We start from the raw sequence: 19041 nt of genomic DNA, 5'->3' as shown, positions 1-19041 counted from the left end.
ACCTCTGTCTGGAGGGTCATGTAGCTCCAACACGTCACCCCACCCCTCTATCTCAACAAGAATTGGGATACCCTACCCCTAGATGTGAATGTGCAAAACAGAGGGCTAAGGGCTCAGTGGTAGGGGCGAGGCGTGAAATGGGACTGGGGCTTAGTTTATAAGGTTCTATATAATTTCCTTGAAATATGTTTTCTGTCCTTTCTTGACTGGAACTAAAATAATTCAATGAAACTGAATGAAACTCTCTCCCTTCAGACAATGAAACAGCACAATTTATTATGACCAGGCATTTACTGATAACCACTATCATTAAAAAACGTTTACTGTGTGGGCTTTTATGGACCATTGTGGGTTTATCTAACCGCAGCTGCAGAGGCAAACAGTTCCCTGGTAGCTGTTGTTAACATATGTGACTGTAAAACCATCCGGAAGCCGTTTTGCCCTTTGCCATATTGCCATATAAAAATGGGAGAAGTGTGGGGGGGGGGTGGTGGTGGGGGGGGCTGAGGGGGGGCAAGCTTCCTGACAGGCTGTTTGCTTCCTCTCTTCCACAGAGAAAAAAGGAAAGTGAGAAGAGGAGAAAGTCTCCTCCTCTTGAGGAAAAGAGGAGGGTTTTTCCCATGAGTAGAATTCCTGAGCTCTTGCAGGTCAATGTCACACACATTCCAGGAAGAATGGACGCACGCCTGGTTGCAGGTGATTCGTCTATTTAAACACAGCATCACAGCAGCTCTGAGCTCAGAACCAGACAGTTCTTTGACTGAGACGCATCACCTGTATTCTGATATATTAAACACAGCTCAAAGGATTACATCGCCGACAATGGTAAGTACATGGAAAGCAGCTCTTATGAAGTTCTAATCCATTTTGCTGGACATTTAGAACATTGAAGGTCAACGGAACATTAATTTCATGATAACTCTGCTTCATTTTTACAGGACTTTGACAAGACAAGCAGCTTACGGTTTTTGAGCTCCTTCATCCTCTTAATAAGTAAGAAATGCTCACCCACTGAATGTCATGTGTTGAGTGTATTGGATGTAATTTGTAATACAATGATGTGTCTGAATGAAAGCTTTAGCAAACTCCTCTCCTTTTGCTTCCTCACACAGTGCTACCTCAGTGGACCCCAGTAGCAGGCTGGTCCTACCATTACTCTAACACCACCATGGACTGGAATACTGCTCGTCAGTGGTGTAGGGACCGCTTCACGGACATGGTGGCCATCCAGAACCACGGTGAAATCAACCACCTCAACACCATCCTTCCTCGAGTAGATGGATACTACTGGATCGGCATCCGCAAGATCAACAACAGCTGGACCTGGGTGGGCACTAACAAGAAGCTGACTCAGGAGGCCAAGAACTGGGCCAAAGACGAGCCCAATAACGGACAGAACAACGAAGACTGTGTGGAGATCTACATTAAGAGGGAAATGGATGAGGGCAAATGGAACGATGAGTCCTGCACAAAGAAGAAGACTGCACTTTGCTACACTGGTAAGTGCGCTGGTTATTTTAGAAACAACACCATAAAAGAAGCATTTTTGATTGAACTTACTTCCAGTAAGCTTTAGGATTTCAAGAAAGGCATCATTTCAATTAGTCCTTAACAAAAATACACCTAATCCAGCTCATAAACTCATTATTGAGCCCTTCATGAGCTAAATCAGGTGTACTGGGGTGGGGAATAGTTGCTGTGGGTCACCAGGAGTAAGAAAAACTGCTTTAGTAAAGAAAAATAAGTGGTGAATAAAACGTCCTTTCTTCTCTCAGCATCCTGCAAGAAAGACTCCTGCAGCCACCATGGAGAATGTGTGGAGACCATCAACAACCACACGTGTAAATGCTTTGAGGGCTTCTATGGAGAAGAGTGCCAGCACGGTATGTGGCAGCGGTCAGAACACTGTCCAGAGTAACTTCTATTACCCACCTGAAGGGACAGTTCCCACCTATGAGGGCCCAAACCATAGCCAACTTCTACGATCACTGATTTTTCATTATTATCTGGAAGGTATAATCTTTTAACTGGTTATTTCTTTTCTACAGTTGTGAAATGCCAAGCAGAAGAAATATCTGCTCCTGATCACGGCAGCGTCAACTGCGTCCACCCTAATGGCAATTTCTCGTACGATTCTCAGTGCGAGTACACCTGCAATGAGGGCTACCAGGTCGTCGGCTCACAAACAACACAGTGCGAAGCCTCAGCAGCTTGGTCGATCAAACCACCGACCTGTGAACGTGAGTAGACTTCATTTAAATAATAAAAATTGCAGACATGTTTGTCATAGATGTTTGCTTTTCATGATGTAATTAATCCATAAGCCTCTTTGTTACTTTCTCATTGTTTTCACAGTCGTCCAGTGCTCTGATCTGACTGAGCCTCTTCACGGCACCATGCAGTGTGATCATCTGCTTGGAAGCTTCGGCTATCAGTCCTCCTGTGAGTTTAGCTGTGAGGAAGGATACATACTAGCAGACTCAAGCTCCAGCAAGCTGATGTGTGAAGCCACAGGACTCTGGAATGATTCTCGGCCCATCTGTGAAGGTAAGAAGCTGCAATTAACAAAAACCTTAAAGGTACACTGTGATTTTACAGCGGCAAAATAGACACTTACACTCATGGGGCAGTCATAGGCTGGAGGTTAGGGAACCGGCCCTGTGACCAGAGTATCGCCCAGAGTATCCCTGGGCGCTGTGGATAGGGCTGCCCACTGCTCTGGGCAAGTTTGCTCGCTGCCCCTAGTGTGTATGTGGTGTTTCGGTTCATGGATGGGTTAAATGCGGAGGTGAAATTTCCCTGTTGTGGGACTAATAAGGGTCTCTTAATTTGCCATAAAGGTGCACTCGTAGACAAAACTCTTGAAGCATAAGGGAACTCAACACGTTCCATGCTTGAAAGTAAATAAATTGGGTTTAATATCATAGACCTCTGAGAAATCTACATGATGATCAAATTTCTGGTTTCCAAGGCTCTATTTTTTTAGCCTGACCAGTATTGTCTGTCCCACAGCTGTTCGTTGTCCAACTCTTGAGGACCCTGCAAATGGCAGAATCATCTGCAGTGGTGAAAGTTTTGGCAGCAGCTGCAGCTTCAGTTGTAATGATGGGTTCAGCCTTCAGGGGGCGCCACACATCACCTGCACAGAGTCTGCACAGTGGAGCCAGGAGAAACCTTACTGTGAATGTAAGAAAGCAGAATATTTACACAATTTATTTTACACTTTGAGACTGAATACTTGACTAAAAAGCCTCTTTGTTGTGCTGTTCTTGCTTTCACAGTTGTCCAGTGCTCTGATCTGACTGAGCCTCTTCACGGCTCCATGCAGTGTCAGCATCCTCTAGAAAGCTTTGGCTATCAGTCCTCCTGTGAGTTTAGCTGTGAAGACGGATATACACTAACAGGCTCAAGCTCTGGCCAGCTGGTGTGTGAAGGCACTGGACATTGGAATGACTCTCGGCCCACCTGTGAACGTAAGAAGCTGCAATTAGCAAAAACCTTAAAGAAGTCCTTAAAAAGCGTTTACCCTGACATTTCTTCATGTTAGATGCACATCAACTTGATATAGTCTATAATTTCTGTCCCACAGCTGTTCGATGCCCAACTCTTGAGGACCCTGTGAATGGCAGGATGAAATGCAGTGGTGGTAGTTTTGGCAGCAGCTGCAGCTTCAGCTGTAATGATGGGTTCAACCTTCAGGGGGCGACAGACATTACCTGCACTGAGTCTGCAGAGTGGAGCCAGGAGAAACCTTACTGTGAAGGTAAGAAGCAGAACCTGCCCTCTAATAAGTTTATATATACATAAGCCAACGTGCCCAAAATCTTTTCTACTAACTGAACCATCACTAATGTGTACATTTGTTTTCCCAGCTATCAGATGCCAGCTGCCAGATGTGCAGGCTCCCCTAAACTTTGGATGCAGCAGAAGCTCAGACGACCTCACAGTCAACTTAACCTGCTACTTCAGCTGTGACGAAGGCTTTGAGCTCCAGGGGCCAGCGAGTACTGAGTGCACAGTGACAGGAGAATGGAGCACAGCCATCCCAAGCTGCACAGGTACGGTAGAATATCACTCTTACACAACAAAATCTTACACAACTTATAGTTGACAGTGGAATGTTTAACCCTGAAGTATTTCTAGGCTAATAAAGTACATTTAGAAAAAAATAAACAGCTTTCTAGAGCCTCTTCCTGCATACAACTATTGGTTTTGCTGCTGATGTACTGTGTATGGGCAATTAAAGGCCCATAACCAAGGAAACAGTGAAACTATGGTCCATAGATAGAGTCCAATCTGCTTTTTGAATGATTCACAACAGAGGCAATCAAAAGATACAAGAGAAGATTTACACATACACACTTTAAAGGGGAGTCATGGGTTGAAGGTTAGGGAACTGACCCGGTCACCGGTTCGATCCCCAGAGCCGACAATACGTGACTGAGGTGCCCTTGAGCAAGACACCTAACCCCAACTGCTCCTGTCCACCACTCCGGCCAAGTGTGCTCACTGCCCTCTAGTTTGTGTGTGTTCACTAGTGTGTATGTGGTGTTTCACTGCACGGATGGGTTGAATGCAGAGGTGAAATTTCCCCGTTGTGGGACTAATAAGGGTCTCTTAATCTTAATTTAATCTAAAGGCATGGTAGAAAAAAGAATTGATAGATTGGAAAATGGTAATACAAAATAAATTATGCCTCTTTTGGTACATTAAAGTCAAAAGTGCATCTCTGAGGACAAAAATAAAATGCCAAGGCAGTTTAGGATATTAGCTCGTTATAATGAGCCATTGTCCATGACTCGATTTCATTTATTGGATTAAAATGTTTACATCGTTTCCACATGAATGAAAATAACACTGATATAGTGTAACAGGCTGGTTATTGATTATTGCAAGTAAACTAATATGCTGAGAGCTTCTCTGAGTTTCATTAAAGTTCTCCCCCTCTCTACTGTCCCTCCACAGCAGTGACATGTCCGTACCTCCAGAAGCCGGACAATGGCCTCATGAACTGTTCCTCTGAGGAGGCCACCGTCGGGACTTCCTGTTCCTTCAGCTGTTTAGATGGCTACATTCTTCTCGGCGATGAGGTGGTGACATGTAACTTCACCGGCGACTGGTCTGGAGCAGCAGCTGAGTGTCAAGGTAAGGCAGTCAAACCACGCTTGAGCTGCCTGATTAAAAAGAGATAAAGAATGAAGTAGAGCGCAAAATAAAGAGCCCATATTAATTCTCTTTAATTCTCCTTTTATTCTGGTCCAGCTCCTCCTGAGCCCCAGTTGAGCCCACCCTTGGTGACCGGCCTGACCATAGCAGGAGGTGTTAGTTTGTCCAGCCTCGCTCTGGCTCTCTGGATAATGAAGAAACTCAGGCAGAAAGGTGAGCAGATTAAATGTATTTGTAAATTTTTGGTTCTTTTGGTAACCCAGTGATATGAAGGTGGGGTTAATCTTAGGCAAACATATGTAAATAATATTTGTAATAGTGTATTAATGTGAAATAACTAAAAACTGGTGTTAATTACATTCATTTTTCTTTCTCTTACAGCTGAAAAGTTTGACCTAAGGTAAGTTATGGCTTCCTACACAACCTCAACTTTTATTGTACCTGAAATCCTTATTCATCTCAGCCACTATAGTTGGACTCATCCATGTTTATGTTTTTTTTTTACAGTAACTCGGACATTGATGTGCCCTCCCAAGTATACAAGAGCATCGACAGTTTAATATAGAGAAACTGTGGCTGCAAACTACAAACTAAGTGAGTATAATGAACACAATAATAGCCTTAAATGTAGTAACACACAGTTAGGCCCAGTCTCATTTCTTCTCTTTACCCCTACCCCTTGTTTTTGAGTGTCACCCACGGAACTGAGTTACAAGGGGTAGTGGTTGAAATCTTCCCTACGAAATGGGACCCTCAAATTAAAAAACATCACTTCATTAACAGCTACTAGCGCTGATCTTTAGGCGACCCTGCCCGTCTGCAGTGACAGCAGAGGAAGGGAAAGTTCAGCTCCTCACTGCTGGGCTTTAGTTACATTTAGGGCATCATACGCCTTTAAAGAGGGGGGCAATTATTTATTATCACCCACCACTAATTCTTCAGTGATATGAAGCTGAAGTCAGATATTCACCAGATTTTTGTTCGAATTTTCCCGTTCCACCTTAAATGGAGCAGCAGTTACATTCTGTCCCTCCTTCTGGCGCCTCAGGCGTCACAACTGCTGGACTATTTAAGGTGGAACGGGAAAGTTAGCCAGCCAGCTACTGAGACATTGGTGCACTATTAGTGATTTTTTATGCTTGTTATGAAGAAAAATGACCAAAATACACTGAAACAACATTGAACTATGATAAAACAGTGATTATTGTAATTTTTAATGGAGAAAATTCCCACATTTGTGGGTTTCTTTGGTCTCTTGTGCTCCATCTTACTGGTTGTTTTCTCATATCTCTCTGTTTGGAAGATCATATAGCCCCAACACTTCACCCTACCCCTCTGTCTCAACAAGAATCAGGACTCCCTACCCCTAGACGTGAACGTGCAAAACAGAGGGTTAAGGGCTCAGTAGTAGGGGCGAGGGGTGAAATGGGACTGGGCCTTAGAGTTGCACTTTAACACAGTCTAGTGTTCTTGTTTATTTGGTGATTCAGTGATGTTGAATGAAGCTGGTACTAGAGTTTTTCCATTCTTTTCTTTACAGAGGGCCCTACTTGTGATGACCCGGTCAGTCCTGCGTGGACGTCCTCTTCAGAGTGAATGAAGAAATGAACAACAGAGTGAATACATTGAGGTTGATCCTTGGTTCTCTGTACTATGCTTGAATGAATGGACTGGAAAGGACGTCACTGATTATTTAAAATATTGTCTTGTTCCTAATGGAAGTTTTTCATAACTTATTGAACATATTGTTCTGTATTGTTTGTGAGTAGATACATGAATCTTGAGACGTATGACATGTTGTGTATTTATTTTCGGGACTTTTTATTTTTCGGAATATATTTATAATGGTTACCACGACTACTGTACCTTATCCTAAGAACTGTAATCTATTTATTTGTTTCAGACAACTAAGCTAATGTGGTTGAGCCATTTAGAAGCGTACATTGTCAGTATTGACTAGTGATTTTCTAAATGGCAGAAAAGCAGCTCACAACACACATCAGACATGATTAAAATGTGGCCGAGTGAAATATTATTTATATATGGTTTTATATATGCTTACACACACATATATATATATATATATATATAGGAGTTAGTGTTTCAGATATGCCTCATGTGCGTTTATTTATTTGTTTTTGTGTTACGCATGAATGTTTGAACTTTCCTAAGACAAATATAAACCCTGAAGTTGATGCCGATGTATGAATTTATTTTTAAATAAATAAAAGATGTAAACCAAATGTTTGTAGTCACCTGCTCATCCAGTCTCCATCCATCCATCCTAAGCCGCTTCTCCGTCAGGGTCGCGGGGGGATGCTGGAGCCTATCCCAGCAGTCTTTGGGCAAAAGGCAGGATACACCCTGGACAGGTCGCCAGTCCATCGCAGGGCAGACAGACAGACACAGACAGTCACTCACACACTCACACCTAGGGGCAATTTAGCATGTCCAATTGGCCTGACTGCATGTCTTTGGACTGTGGAAGGAAACCGGAGAACCCGGAGGAAACCCACGCAGACACGGGGAGAACATGCAAACTCCCTCATCCAGTGTTTCTTCTGAAATTAAAGGTCTTAACAGGCTGTTTGTCCCCCTCTTGCTGAAGATACAGACTCTAGTCTTCTAGAAAGGCACTAGATATTGGAACGTTGTTGGAACATTGCTGTGAGCATTTGATTGCATTCAGCCAAAAGAGCATTAGTCAGGTCAGGTACTAATATTGGATGGATAGTTCTGCAGGATTGCAAAAACCACTAATCTCATCCCAAAGATATTCCTTAGAGCTCCATCAATCCAGAGATCACAACATATATGTTTCAGTATTTTCCAATATTAACCTCTTACTAAATAAATACTAATTGTGCACTAAACTTTAAATAAACATATTTAAGTTAGTTCCCTGTGGGGAGTATGTTAACTTATTTTCACTTAGAAAATCAACATGTAAATTTATATAATTTGGCCTCAGGTGTCACTTATGCTTAGGACCACATGTACACTCACCAGCCACACCTGTTCAATTCGTTGTGTGGACGAAAATGCCTTGTTGACGTGAAGAATTAAGGCAGTTCTGAAGGCAAAAGGGGGTCCAACCTTTTACTAGCAAATTGGCTGGTGAGTGTATAGTATACAGCAGCCTAGAAGAGTTGTCTTTTACTGAGTCTTGTCACGATTGGCCCCTCCCAGTCCTCCACATGCTTTTGTTTTGTTTTGGTCTTGTCCATGTGCTTTCTTTGTTTTGATTGTTCCCTGTCCTTCCCCCTTGTTTCTTGACTCCACCCTTGATTGTTCTCACCTGTGTTGTCCACCTGTGTCTTGTTAACCCTCGTTTGCCTGCATTTAAGCCCTGTGTTTTCCCTTGTGAGTTTGCTGGTCTTTGTATTGTTTGTGTTGTTTTCTGGCCTCTGTGATATTTCCTGTTCTCTCTTGTTGTGTTTATCGTGTGTTCCTTTTGTCATGTCTGTACCCCGATCTCTCCTTGTTGGCTTTATGACCCTGGACTGTCTAGACCCTGATATTGGATTTACCCCTAATAAATCTCGCTTCTCTCAGCACGTGCGTCCGCCTCATCATCGCAGTGGTTAAGTCTACAGTGGTTAATTGTCTGCAAGGAACAGCTGAATGTTGGAAAATTGATTTTAATACTGTAAATATCACTACCCTGGCAGGATCCAGCATCGAAAGAGTGACAGAGTATAACGCTGTTGTTGGAAGAAAACCTTGTATCTCCAAAATGGTGACTTTACAGGAGAGGGAAAAAAACTACTTTACTTTTAATGTAAGTCAATGGAACCAGACGTTTTTTCCAAGTTATTTTGGGTCATTTCTTTCAGTCCATTTATCATGAGATTTACAGACCATGTAAAGGGTAACACGCATTTTCAAATTATGTCAAAAACGGAAAAACGTCAAAAATGCAGATACGAAGTTTTCTTCAGACAACAGCGATAGGTATCTTGATATATGGCTGGATGATAAACTCACTTTTAAATCCCATATTAACAAACTGATTGGTAAATGTAAACAGAAGCTCGGTTACCTATATAGAAATGAATCCCCATGTATGCAAGAACTACATGGACCACAGTGACGTAATTTACAAACATGCATCTGCCAGTTCCCTCAAACCACTGGACGCAGTAGCTCTGTGCTGAGGTTCATTACTGGAGACCCTTATAACACTCATCACTGCAGACTGGATGAAAACGTTGGACGGCCCTCACTATCAACACAGCGGAAAACACACTGGTTTATTTTTATTTATAGAACGCTCTCCTGCTGTATGCCAGCATATCACTGTTGTCGGAACAAAACCTTTGTCTTTGTCGTTTTTCAGTTTTTGACCTCATTTTTGTGTGTGAATTTCATGATGAATGGACCAAAAGAAATGGCTCAAAAGGAATTCTGGTTCCATTGACTTACATTAAAAGTAATGCAGGTTTTTTCCTCCTGTAAAATGACCATTTTGGAGATGCAACATTTTTTTCAGACAACAGCGATATATTACTTCAATGACATCTGTAAATAATGGTGTTTATCAAACTTGCTCCAGCGGCTGGATCACGGGAAAATCTGTCTTTTGTCCCAGTGCACCAGTGAACTGGACCCTCACTACAGGAAACACTACTGCTCAGCTCGTTGGGTCAGTCAGACTCTCTAACCACCTCCACTCCACCTCCACTGATACTGTTTTACCTGATTTTATGCTATTATTGTCTAATTTTCATTATTTTATTACTTATTTATTATTATTCTTATGTTTATTATGTTTATTATATTATTATTTTAGTCATTTTAATTAATTTTAGTTTCATTTTTAAATCTATCCTCTGTTTGTTTTATTTTGATTTGATTAACTTTTACATTTTAGCTATGTTTTAGTTATTGGTTTATATTTTTATTATTAAATTTGATTTGAGTCACTTTTAAATAAAATTTACTTTTATTATTTGATATGATCTTATACATTATCAATCCCTTCTCCTGTATCAACTCGGCCACACTGTTAACGAGGGTCACCCTCAATGTTCTCTGAGGCTAAATAAAGGTTGACTGATTGATTGACTAAACTCAAATTGGTAAACCAATCATAAAGAAGCAGATAAGAGATGAAATAAAGTTTATTATTATGAATTTCATTGGGAGGATGCTGATCCAAAAGCCCAGGGTGTAGAGAGTAGCTTCACTCTTATCCAGTGAGCCACTTAAGCTCTAAAACATAAAGAAACATCTGGAGACCAAACAGCTGCTCTTGTGGAAAAGCCAGTGTAGGGCTGTTTTTACTGAAGATGCAACAGATTGTAGTCGAAAATGCAAGCAATTGTTACTGCTTTCCTCCGTCTTTGCAATACTGCTAAATTAAGAAATGCATGATCTCTACAGGATTCAGAAAGCTAGTCTGGATCACTGTAATGCCTTGCTGTCTGGATGTTCCAGCAAAAACCTTATCAAGAACCAGAAAGTTTGACCATATCAGCCCAGTTTTATCAACCCTGCACTGGTTACCAGTTAAATTTTGCATTAAGTACAAATTCTTTTACTGACATATAAAGTTCTAAACTGACTCGCCCCTCAGTACCTGAGTGGACTTCTCTCCTACTATCAACCTTCACACCTATTTAGATCACAAGGTGCTGGATTACTATCAGTACCTAGAATCAATAAAGTTACATCAGGGGTGGAGCCTTCTCATACAAAGCCCCCCAGCTATGGAATAATCTTCCAGTCAGTTCTTGTGGTTTCTTTAGTTGCGATGCTGTGAAGGTGTAGGAACAAACTCTTCGGTGACACTCGTCTCTTGCATACAAAGATGTTTATTAGCATTGAGAGGTCAAAGTCACAAACAAGCCTTCGTGAAACAGCTTGGAGAGAACAGCCAATATTCTCTTACACGTACATTCCAACTCCTGGTTTTATACCGGTGTGGCCATCTGGTTTCTGTCAAGATAGCCTCTGTCCAATGTATGGATCCTCTCAAGCCATATTAGGTATAAACATACGTTCTTCTCCAAAATGGCCCCGGTCGTCTAACCCCCATATATAGCATTGTTGACATTCCCTATCCTGTCCAGCTGCCTCCTGCATCAGCTCCACTACCATTTCAGTCAGAGGGCCATAGGATAAACTCAACCAGAATCTACACAGTAATAACCAATATGATAGAAAATAATGTTACGACTATAGAATTAATAAGATCAAATTCCCCACACAGTGTTTGGGACTCAGCCTCAGGCTTTAAGTCTAGGCTAAAAACCGACTTGTTTAGTTGAGCCTTTGGTAATTAGTGTTTCCTGTTAGATAAAAGGTGCAGATCTGGAGGGTCATGGTCATACAGTATTATGGTAAACTGGCAGTGTTGGTGCCGTCGTCCCGCTGCTCTAAGTCACTCACTCAGGTTTGTTGACAGTGGAGCAGAGGGGCACTGACATGCCAGGGAGCCTCATGTCTCTGTTACCTTTCTGTCTCTCCTTCTTAGTGATGCTGTAATATCTAGACCTGCCGGAGTCTCTGCTGCTCTGTTAACCCTGTAATCTGTCATCACTCACTCTTTACAGTACTGACTCTCTGTGTGTTACTTTTTCTTTGATGAGATGAACAGCTGCCCATCCTGTGGGTCTGATGCTGTTGCTTCTTCTGCTTGATCAGGTGCCCACTGCTCACCAGCCTTCTGGACCAGTTTGACCACCATGGAGCTTCTCAATGTACAACACAATACAAACCTCACCTGCATGAACTGACGCTCCTGATGATATGGCTGCATTTGTAATCCCACATATTGCTTGTCCTACTTTTCCCCTTTTCCATAACTTATATTTATACCAATGGTCAAACCTTAAACCTGATTCTGCTGATATTTTTTGCTGTCCGGTGCCGACCAGAGCAGCATAGGTTCCCCTTTTGAGTCTTGGTTCCTCTCAAGGTTTCTTCCTCCTGCTCGTAGGGAGTTTTTCCTGGCCACTGTCGCCACTGGCGATGCTCATGGGGGCTCGGACCCAGATCTTTGTGTAAAGCTGCTTTGTGATGACAACTGTTGTAAAATGCACCATATATATATAAACTTTGACTTGACTTGGCCAGCTATTAAGAAAAAAAAAAATACTGTCCTTCAGATTTATAAAGAAAGCTAACTGTCAAAAACATATGTTTAATTGTATTGTACAGTATAATGTATTATAAATTCTGTGCAAATAAAATGATAAAATCTCTGATTGGTTCTTTGTTTTTTAAACTCACAAGATATCATCATCTTTTTCTGAAAAAAAGTGAGCTGTAATTTTTCAAAATGCAACAAATCCCATCATAGATATGATATTGTTGATAAAGCATGCAATAAACACTGATATTCACATTGGGGGAGGAATTCTGTCTGCCAACTGGACACTGCAGAGCTGGCACCAGTGCAGTGATCACTAGTAGTGTGTCACATCCTAGACTGGCTCCATCTCCCCCTTGAGACCGTTTTAAAGCTTGACAGGAAACTGGTGTCAGGCGGTGTCAGAAAGCAGAACTGCAAAAAATACAATCACTAGTGGTGCTGATAATCAGGGCTGTGGACATTCTGGTTTGGAGTCCTGGATTATTTTTATAGAGTTATAACAAAGCTATAACAAAGTACTGGAGCTCCTTCTTACTGTTTGTATTATGATGCATGCCATATTAAAATGCCTTGTGTTTATGTTGCAAATATAAATTAAATGGAGTAGAAAAGGCCAGTGGGGGTAACTGAGCCATCATCTGCAGAGAAATACGACAACAAGCAACAATTAATGACAAAGTTATAAAACTATATTATATATAAACCCTACATACAAATATAAAATAACATCAAAAACATAAAAAAATCAAAAGCAAATTCATGAACTATGCCATCCCAGAGTCTAGGCCTCAACATCATCATCACTCACACACACACACACACACACACACACACACACACACACACACACACACACACACACACACCGATCAGGCATAACATTCTGACCACTTCCTTGTTTCTACACTCATTGTCCATTTTATCAGCTCCACTTACTGTATAGGTCACTTTGTAGTTCTACAGTTACAGACTGTAGTCCATCTGTTTCTCTGATACTTTGTTAGTCCCCTTTTACCCTGTTCTTCAGTGGCCAGGACCCCCATGAACCCTCACAGAGCAGGTACTATTTAGTTACCTATACAGTAAGTGGAGCTGATAAAATGGATAATGAGCGTAGAAACAAGAAGGTGGTCATAATGTTATGTCTGATCAGTGCGTATATGTATATATACACTCACCGGCCACTTTGTTAGGTACACCTGTTCAGTTGCTTGTTAACACAAATAGCTAATCAGCCAGTCACACGGCCACAACTCAATGCATTTAGGCATGTAGAGGTGATCAAGACAACTTGCTGAAGTGCAGACCGAGCATCAGAATGGGGGAAGAAAGGTGATTTAAGGGACTTTGAACGTGGCGTGGTAGTTGGTGCCAGACGGGCTGGTTTGAGTATTTCAGAATCTGCTGATCTACTGGGATTTTCACGCACAACCATCTCTAGGGTTTACAGAGAATGGTCTGAAAAAGAGAAAATATCCAGTGAGCGGCAGTCGTGTGGATGAAAATGCCTTGTTGATGTGAGAGGTCAGAGGAGAATGGGCAGACTGGTTCGAGATGATGGAAAGGCAACAGTAACTCAAATAACCAACCAAAATGTTTCCAACACCTTGGAAGTAGGACATGAAGAATTAAGGCAGTTCTGAAAGCAAAAGGGGGTCCAACCTTTTACTAGCAAGGTGTACCTAATAAAGTGGTCGGTGAGTGTGTGAGTGTGTGTGTGTGTGTGTGTGTGTGTGTGTGTGTGTGTGTGTATATATATATATATATATATATATATATATATATATATATATATATATGTTTTATATAGACCAGAGTTTCTCAATCCTGCACTGCCCTGCACTTTCTAGTGTTTTCTCTGCTCTCAACACACCAGCTCATTAATCAGCTCATTGACAGCCCATATTACTGGGTCAAAGTGGGTGTGTTTAAGCAGGAAAAGCACTAAAGTGTGCAGGGCAGTGGGTCTCCAGGACCAGGGCTGAGAAACACTAATATAGAAGGGCCACAGAAGTAAAAATTCCCCCGGTAGTTTTTATTAAGATAAACGAGAACAGAACCTTCCAGAGACCTTTGTGCCCTTTGCCGTATCGGCATTAAAAACATGTGAGAAGTTTCCTGACAGTCTGGTTGTTTCCTCTCCATAGGCCAGAGAGGAGAAAAAACGAAACTGAAAAGAAGAGAAATCCTCATCCTCTTGTGCTCAGAGAAGGGTATTTCCAGTGAGCAGAATTCTGAAGCTCTTGTGGATCAATGTAACTTAAGATTCCAGGAAAAATAGGCATGAGCCCAGATGGAGGTGGAGCACTTATTTAAACACAGCATCACAGCAGCTCTGAGCTCAGAACCAGAAAGTTCTCTGACTGAGATGCATCACCTGTATTCTGATATATTAAACACAGATGAAAGGATTACATCGCTGACAATGGTAAGTACATGGAAAGCAGCTCTTATGATGATCTAATCCATTTAGCCTCTTATTTGCTGGGCTTTAAGAACACTGAAGGTCAACAGAACATTCATTTCATGACAACTCTGCTTCATTTCACAGGACTTTGACAAGACTCACAGATCAATGTTCTCCTTTATCCTCCTCTTTTTAAGTAAGAAACACCCATTGAAAGTCATGGCATATTGCATATCTCCATTTTTGTCCGTTTTTGGCATAATTTGAAAATGACAAACAAAATGTTGGATGTAATTTGTAATACAATGATGTGTCTGAATGAAAGCTTTGGCAAACTCCTCTCCTTTTGCTTCCTCACACAGTGCTACCTCAGTGGACCCCAGTAGCAGGTTGGTCCTACCATCACTCTAACACCACCATGGACTGGAATACTGCTCGTCAGTGGTGTAGGGACCGCTTCACGGACATGGTGGCCATCCAGAACCACGGCGAAATCAGCCACCTCAACACCAACCTTCCTCGAGTAGACGGATACTACTGGATCGGCATCCGCAAGATCAACAACAGCTGGACCTGGGTGGGCACTAACAAGAAGCTGACGGAAGAGGCCAAGAACTGGGCCAAAGGGGAGCCCAATAACGGACGGAACAACGAAGACTGTGTGGAGATCTACATTAAGAGGGAAAAGGATGAGGGCAAATGGAACGATGAGTCCTGCAGAAAGAGGAAGACTGCACTTTGCTACACTGGTAAGTGGACTCATTTTATGCCCACTCTTACGCTACACTCTTAGATGTAAAGGTGAGAGGAAAGGGTCCTGAGTGATGCCATACAACAGAACAATCCTCGGGGAACATCGGACGGTCCATATGTTTGGCTGGCCGTTCAATTCAGTGGTTTCAACTGAGCATTTTTTCCACTGAAACTGAAAATGAAAAGTGGCTCTTCTAAGGTTTGCATTGCTGCAAAGAACCCTTTTTGGTGGTTTTCTAGTAAAAGAATATCAGATGTGTTGAGTGATTTACGAAATACCCTTACAATAAAGAAGTTTATACACTGTGTGCTATTAGTATACTTCTTTTAAACTAAAAAATAAGTGAGTATGTTTTCAACCTACTTTTATGTATCAGAGCTATACTAGACAGAATTATACTTAAGTGTACTTGGCTTATAAAATAAAATTGAAGTATATTCAGCCTGTACCTGAACTTAATGATTTGATCAAAATGTACTTAGGAAAAGTATAAGTAAGTATAAAGTGACAGTCTATAAAGTATCAGGGGGCATGGTAGCCCTGTTGGCTCATAGAAAGAAGGGCCGGTGTTCGGTTCCCCAGCCGGGCAACCAGGGTCCTCCATGTGTGGAGTCTGCATGTTCTCCTTGTGTCTGTGTTGCTTTCCTCCCACAGCCCAAAGACAAGAAGGTCAATGGTTTTATATAGTATAATTTTACTTGTGGTATACTTGAAAGTAAAGTTTTATAGCTAAAAAAGGGCCAATTTAGTCACAAGAAGTACTGAAAAATAGCATATTTACAAGTATACTACTAATACATTGATATTTGTATACTTACTACATAAAATATACTTGGAAAATATACTTGAGCTTTACTTACGTTTACTTGATAAAATTAAGTTTGAATGTACTTCTTTTGTAAGCATACTGATATTTCCAGTAAATTGCTGTCTTTGATATGTACACATGGAGGCAAAATTAGGATATATTTTCAAGTCTTGCCTTACTCAGTGCACCTAATACAGCTCATTCTAAAGCCTTCACGGGCTGGTTCAGGTGTTGTAGGGTTGGGAATAGTTGCTGTGGGGCACCAATAATAGGAATACTTTAGCACCCACAGAACAATAAACAGAAAATGATGAATAAAACGTCCTTTCTTCTCTCAGCATCCTGCAAGAAAGACTCTTGCAGCCACCATGGAGAATGTGTGGAGACCATCAACAACCACACGTGTGAATGCTTTGAGGGCTTCTATGGAGAAGAGTGTGAGCACGGTATGTGGCAGCGGTCAGAACATTGTTAAATAACGTCTATTTCCAACTTTGGTGGCCCAAACAGTAACCGAGTTACGATTCAATTGACCACAGATTTTTTGCATTATTACCTTGAAACTATTAACTTTTAGCTGATTATTTCTGTTATATCTGCAGTTGTGAAATGCCAAGCAGAAGAAATATCTGCTCCTGATCACGGCAGCGTCTACTGCGTCCACCCTAATGGCAATTTCTCGTACGATTCTCAGTGCGAGTACACCTGCAATGAGGGCTACCAGGTCGTCGGCTCACAAACAACACGGTGCGAAGCCTCAGCAGCTTGGTCAACCAAACCACCGACCTGTGAACGTGAGCAGATTTAGTGTGGACCTGGTTTAAATAATAAAAATTGCAGACTTGTTTGACATAGATGTTTGCTTTTCATGATGTAATTAATCCATAAGCCTCTTTGTTACTTTCTCATTGTTTTCATAGTCGTCCAGTGCTCTGATCTGACTGAGCCTCTTCACGGCACCATGCAGTGTGATCATCTGCTTGGAAGCTTCAGCTATCAGTCCTCCTGTGAGTTTAGCTGTGAGGAAGGATACATACTAGCAGACTCAAGCTCCAGCAAGCTGATGTGTGAAGCCAGTGGGCACTGGAACGATTTTCAGCCCATCTGTGAAGGTAAGAAGCTGCAATTATCACATACCATCAAACCCACTGGGATGATCCCTAAAGCGTAGAAGAAGTCAACACATTCCATGCCACAAACTAAATAAATTGGGTTTTCAATCGTAGACTGAAAGCTTTGAGAAAGCTACATGATGAAGAAGTTGCTCTTAGCTATGTGCACATCAACACAACCAACAATTTCTGTCCCTCAGCTGTTCGCTGCTCAACTCTTGAGGACCCTGCAAACGGCAGAATCATCTGCAGTGGTGAAAGTTTTGGCAGCAGCTGCAACTTCAGCTGTAATGATGGGTTCAACCTTGAGGGGGCGCCAGAAATTACCTGCACCCAATCTGCAGAGTGGAGCCAGGAGATACCTTACTGTGAAGGTAAGAAGCAGAACATGATCTTTTATAAGCTTCATTTAATATTTTGATATTGAATTTTTGACTCATAAGCCTCTTTGTTATTCCCTCGTTAATATCACAGTCGTCCAGTGCTCTGATCTGACTGAGCCTCTTCATGGCTTCATGCAGTGTCAGCATCCAGTAGGACGTTTCAGCCATCAGTCCTCCTGTGAATTTAGCTGTGAGGAAGGATACACACTAACAGGCTCAAGCTCCAGCAAGCTGATGTGTGAAGCCACAGGACTCTGGAATGATTCTCGGCCCACCTGTGAAGGTAAGAAGCTGAACTGGCAAAAACCGTAAAAGGTGCACTGTGGTTTTACAACAGCAAAATGTACCCTTATTTTGCTATAAAGCTGCAGTACAAACTCTTTTCAAACCCTCAAACCCTTGAGAAATCTACATTATGAGCACATTGATAATTTCCAAAGGACAATTGTTTTTAGTTTGATCCACATAACCTGACTTCATTTACCATTTCTGTCCCACAGCTGTTCAATGTCCAGTCCTTCAGGACCCTGCGAACGGCAGAATCACCTGCAGTGGTGAAAGTTTTGGCAGCAGCTGCAGCTTCAGCTGTAATGATGGGTTCCACCTTCAGGGGGCGCCACACATCACCTGCACAGAGTCTGCAGGGTGGAGCCAGGAGGTTCCTTACTGTGAAGGTAAGAAAGCAGAATATTTACACAATTTATTTTACACTTTGAGACTGAATACTTGACTAAAAAGCCTCTTTGTTGTGCTGTTCTTGCTTTCACAGTTGTCCAGTGCTCTGATCTGACTGAGCCTCTTCACGGCTCCATGCAGTGTCAGCATCCTCTAGAAAGCTTTGGCTATCAGTCCTCCTGTGAGTTTAGCTGTGAAGACGGATACACACTAACAGGCTCAAGCTCTGGCCAGCTGGTGTGTGAAGCCACTGGACATTGGAATGACTCTCGGCCCACCTGTGAATGTAAGAAGCTGCAATTAGCAAAAACCTTAAAACTCCTTAAACAGTGTTTACCCTGACATTTATTCATGCTAGATGCACATCAGCCTGACTTAGTCTATAATTCCTGTCCCTCAGCTGTTCGATGCCCAACTCTTGAGGACCCTGCGAATGGCAGAATCAGTTGCGGAGGTGATAGCTACGGCAGCAGGTGCAGCTTCAGCTGTAATGATGGGTTCCAACTTCAGGGGGCACCAGACATTACCTGCACAAAGTCTGCAGAGTGGAATGAGGAGAAACCTTACTGCAAAGGTAAGAAAGCAGAACTTGATGTTTTCTAAGCTATATTTAATATTTTGAGACTGAATACTTGAC

General features: G+C 42.0%; 2 protein-coding genes across 10 annotated transcripts in view; both read left to right on the top strand.

Annotated features, from left to right (window-relative positions):
- The first annotated feature begins 635 nt into the window (after positions 1–635).
- Positions 636–7409, top strand: LOC108442412 (E-selectin-like). 3 transcript variants are annotated; one of them, XM_037537864.1, is made up of 15 exons: positions 636–825; positions 939–993; positions 1113–1499; positions 1776–1883; positions 2049–2240; positions 2356–2547; positions 3013–3186; positions 3282–3473; positions 3590–3763; positions 3873–4058; positions 4966–5145; positions 5263–5379; positions 5548–5566; positions 5674–5760; positions 6707–7409. In XM_037537864.1, exons 1-14 carry the CDS (start codon positions 652–654, stop codon positions 5729–5731), a joined length of 2208 nt encoding a protein of 735 aa, XP_037393761.1. In that variant the 5' UTR covers positions 636–651; the 3' UTR covers positions 5732–5760; positions 6707–7409. The 3 variants fall into 3 exon arrangements, with proteins under 3 accessions (XP_037393761.1, XP_037393762.1, XP_037393763.1); XM_037537865.1 differs by lacking the exon at positions 3873–4058; XM_037537866.1 differs by lacking the exons at positions 3590–3763; positions 3873–4058.
- A 7115-nt stretch (positions 7410–14524) lies between these two features.
- LOC108417008 (sushi, von Willebrand factor type A, EGF and pentraxin domain-containing protein 1-like) overlaps positions 14525–19041 on the top strand; it is a 69786-nt gene continuing 65269 nt past the window's right edge. For 3 of the 7 annotated variants that reach the window (XM_037537846.1, XM_037537851.1, XM_037537845.1), the window contains exons 1-11: positions 14525–14693; positions 14817–14868; positions 15035–15421; positions 16573–16680; positions 16837–17028; positions 17155–17346; positions 17547–17720; positions 17821–18012; positions 18230–18403; positions 18499–18690; positions 18805–18978. In XM_037537846.1, coding sequence (XP_037393743.1) covers positions 14559–14693; positions 14817–14868; positions 15035–15421; positions 16573–16680; positions 16837–17028; positions 17155–17346; positions 17547–17720; positions 17821–18012; positions 18230–18403; positions 18499–18690; positions 18805–18978 — 1972 coding nt within the window. In that variant the 5' untranslated portion in view covers positions 14525–14558. The remainder of the gene's footprint in view (positions 14694–14816; positions 14869–15034; positions 15422–16572; positions 16681–16836; positions 17029–17154; positions 17347–17546; positions 17721–17820; positions 18013–18229; positions 18404–18498; positions 18691–18804; positions 18979–19041) is intronic. The other 4 variants (XM_037537848.1, XM_037537847.1, XM_037537849.1 and 1 more) reach the window with 4 other exon arrangements.

Source organism: Pygocentrus nattereri, chromosome 4, assembly GCF_015220715.1.
Source record: "Pygocentrus nattereri isolate fPygNat1 chromosome 4, fPygNat1.pri, whole genome shotgun sequence".
NCBI classification, from domain to species: Eukaryota; Metazoa; Chordata; class Actinopteri; order Characiformes; family Serrasalmidae; genus Pygocentrus; species Pygocentrus nattereri.
The sequence above is the reverse complement of the archived record's forward strand: the minus strand, read 5'-3'. Positions and strand labels throughout refer to the sequence as shown.

Coding starts and splice junctions, on each gene's coding strand:
- LOC108442412 (XM_037537864.1), top strand. CDS start 652: ATGTCACACACATTCCAGGAAGAATGGACGCACGCCTGGTTGCAGGTG. Junction 826..938: donor GGATTACATCGCCGACAATG/GTAAGTACATGG, acceptor TCATTTTTACAG/GACTTTGACAAGACAAGCAG. Junction 3,187..3,281: donor GGAGAAACCTTACTGTGAAT/GTAAGAAAGCAG, acceptor TTGCTTTCACAG/TTGTCCAGTGCTCTGATCTG.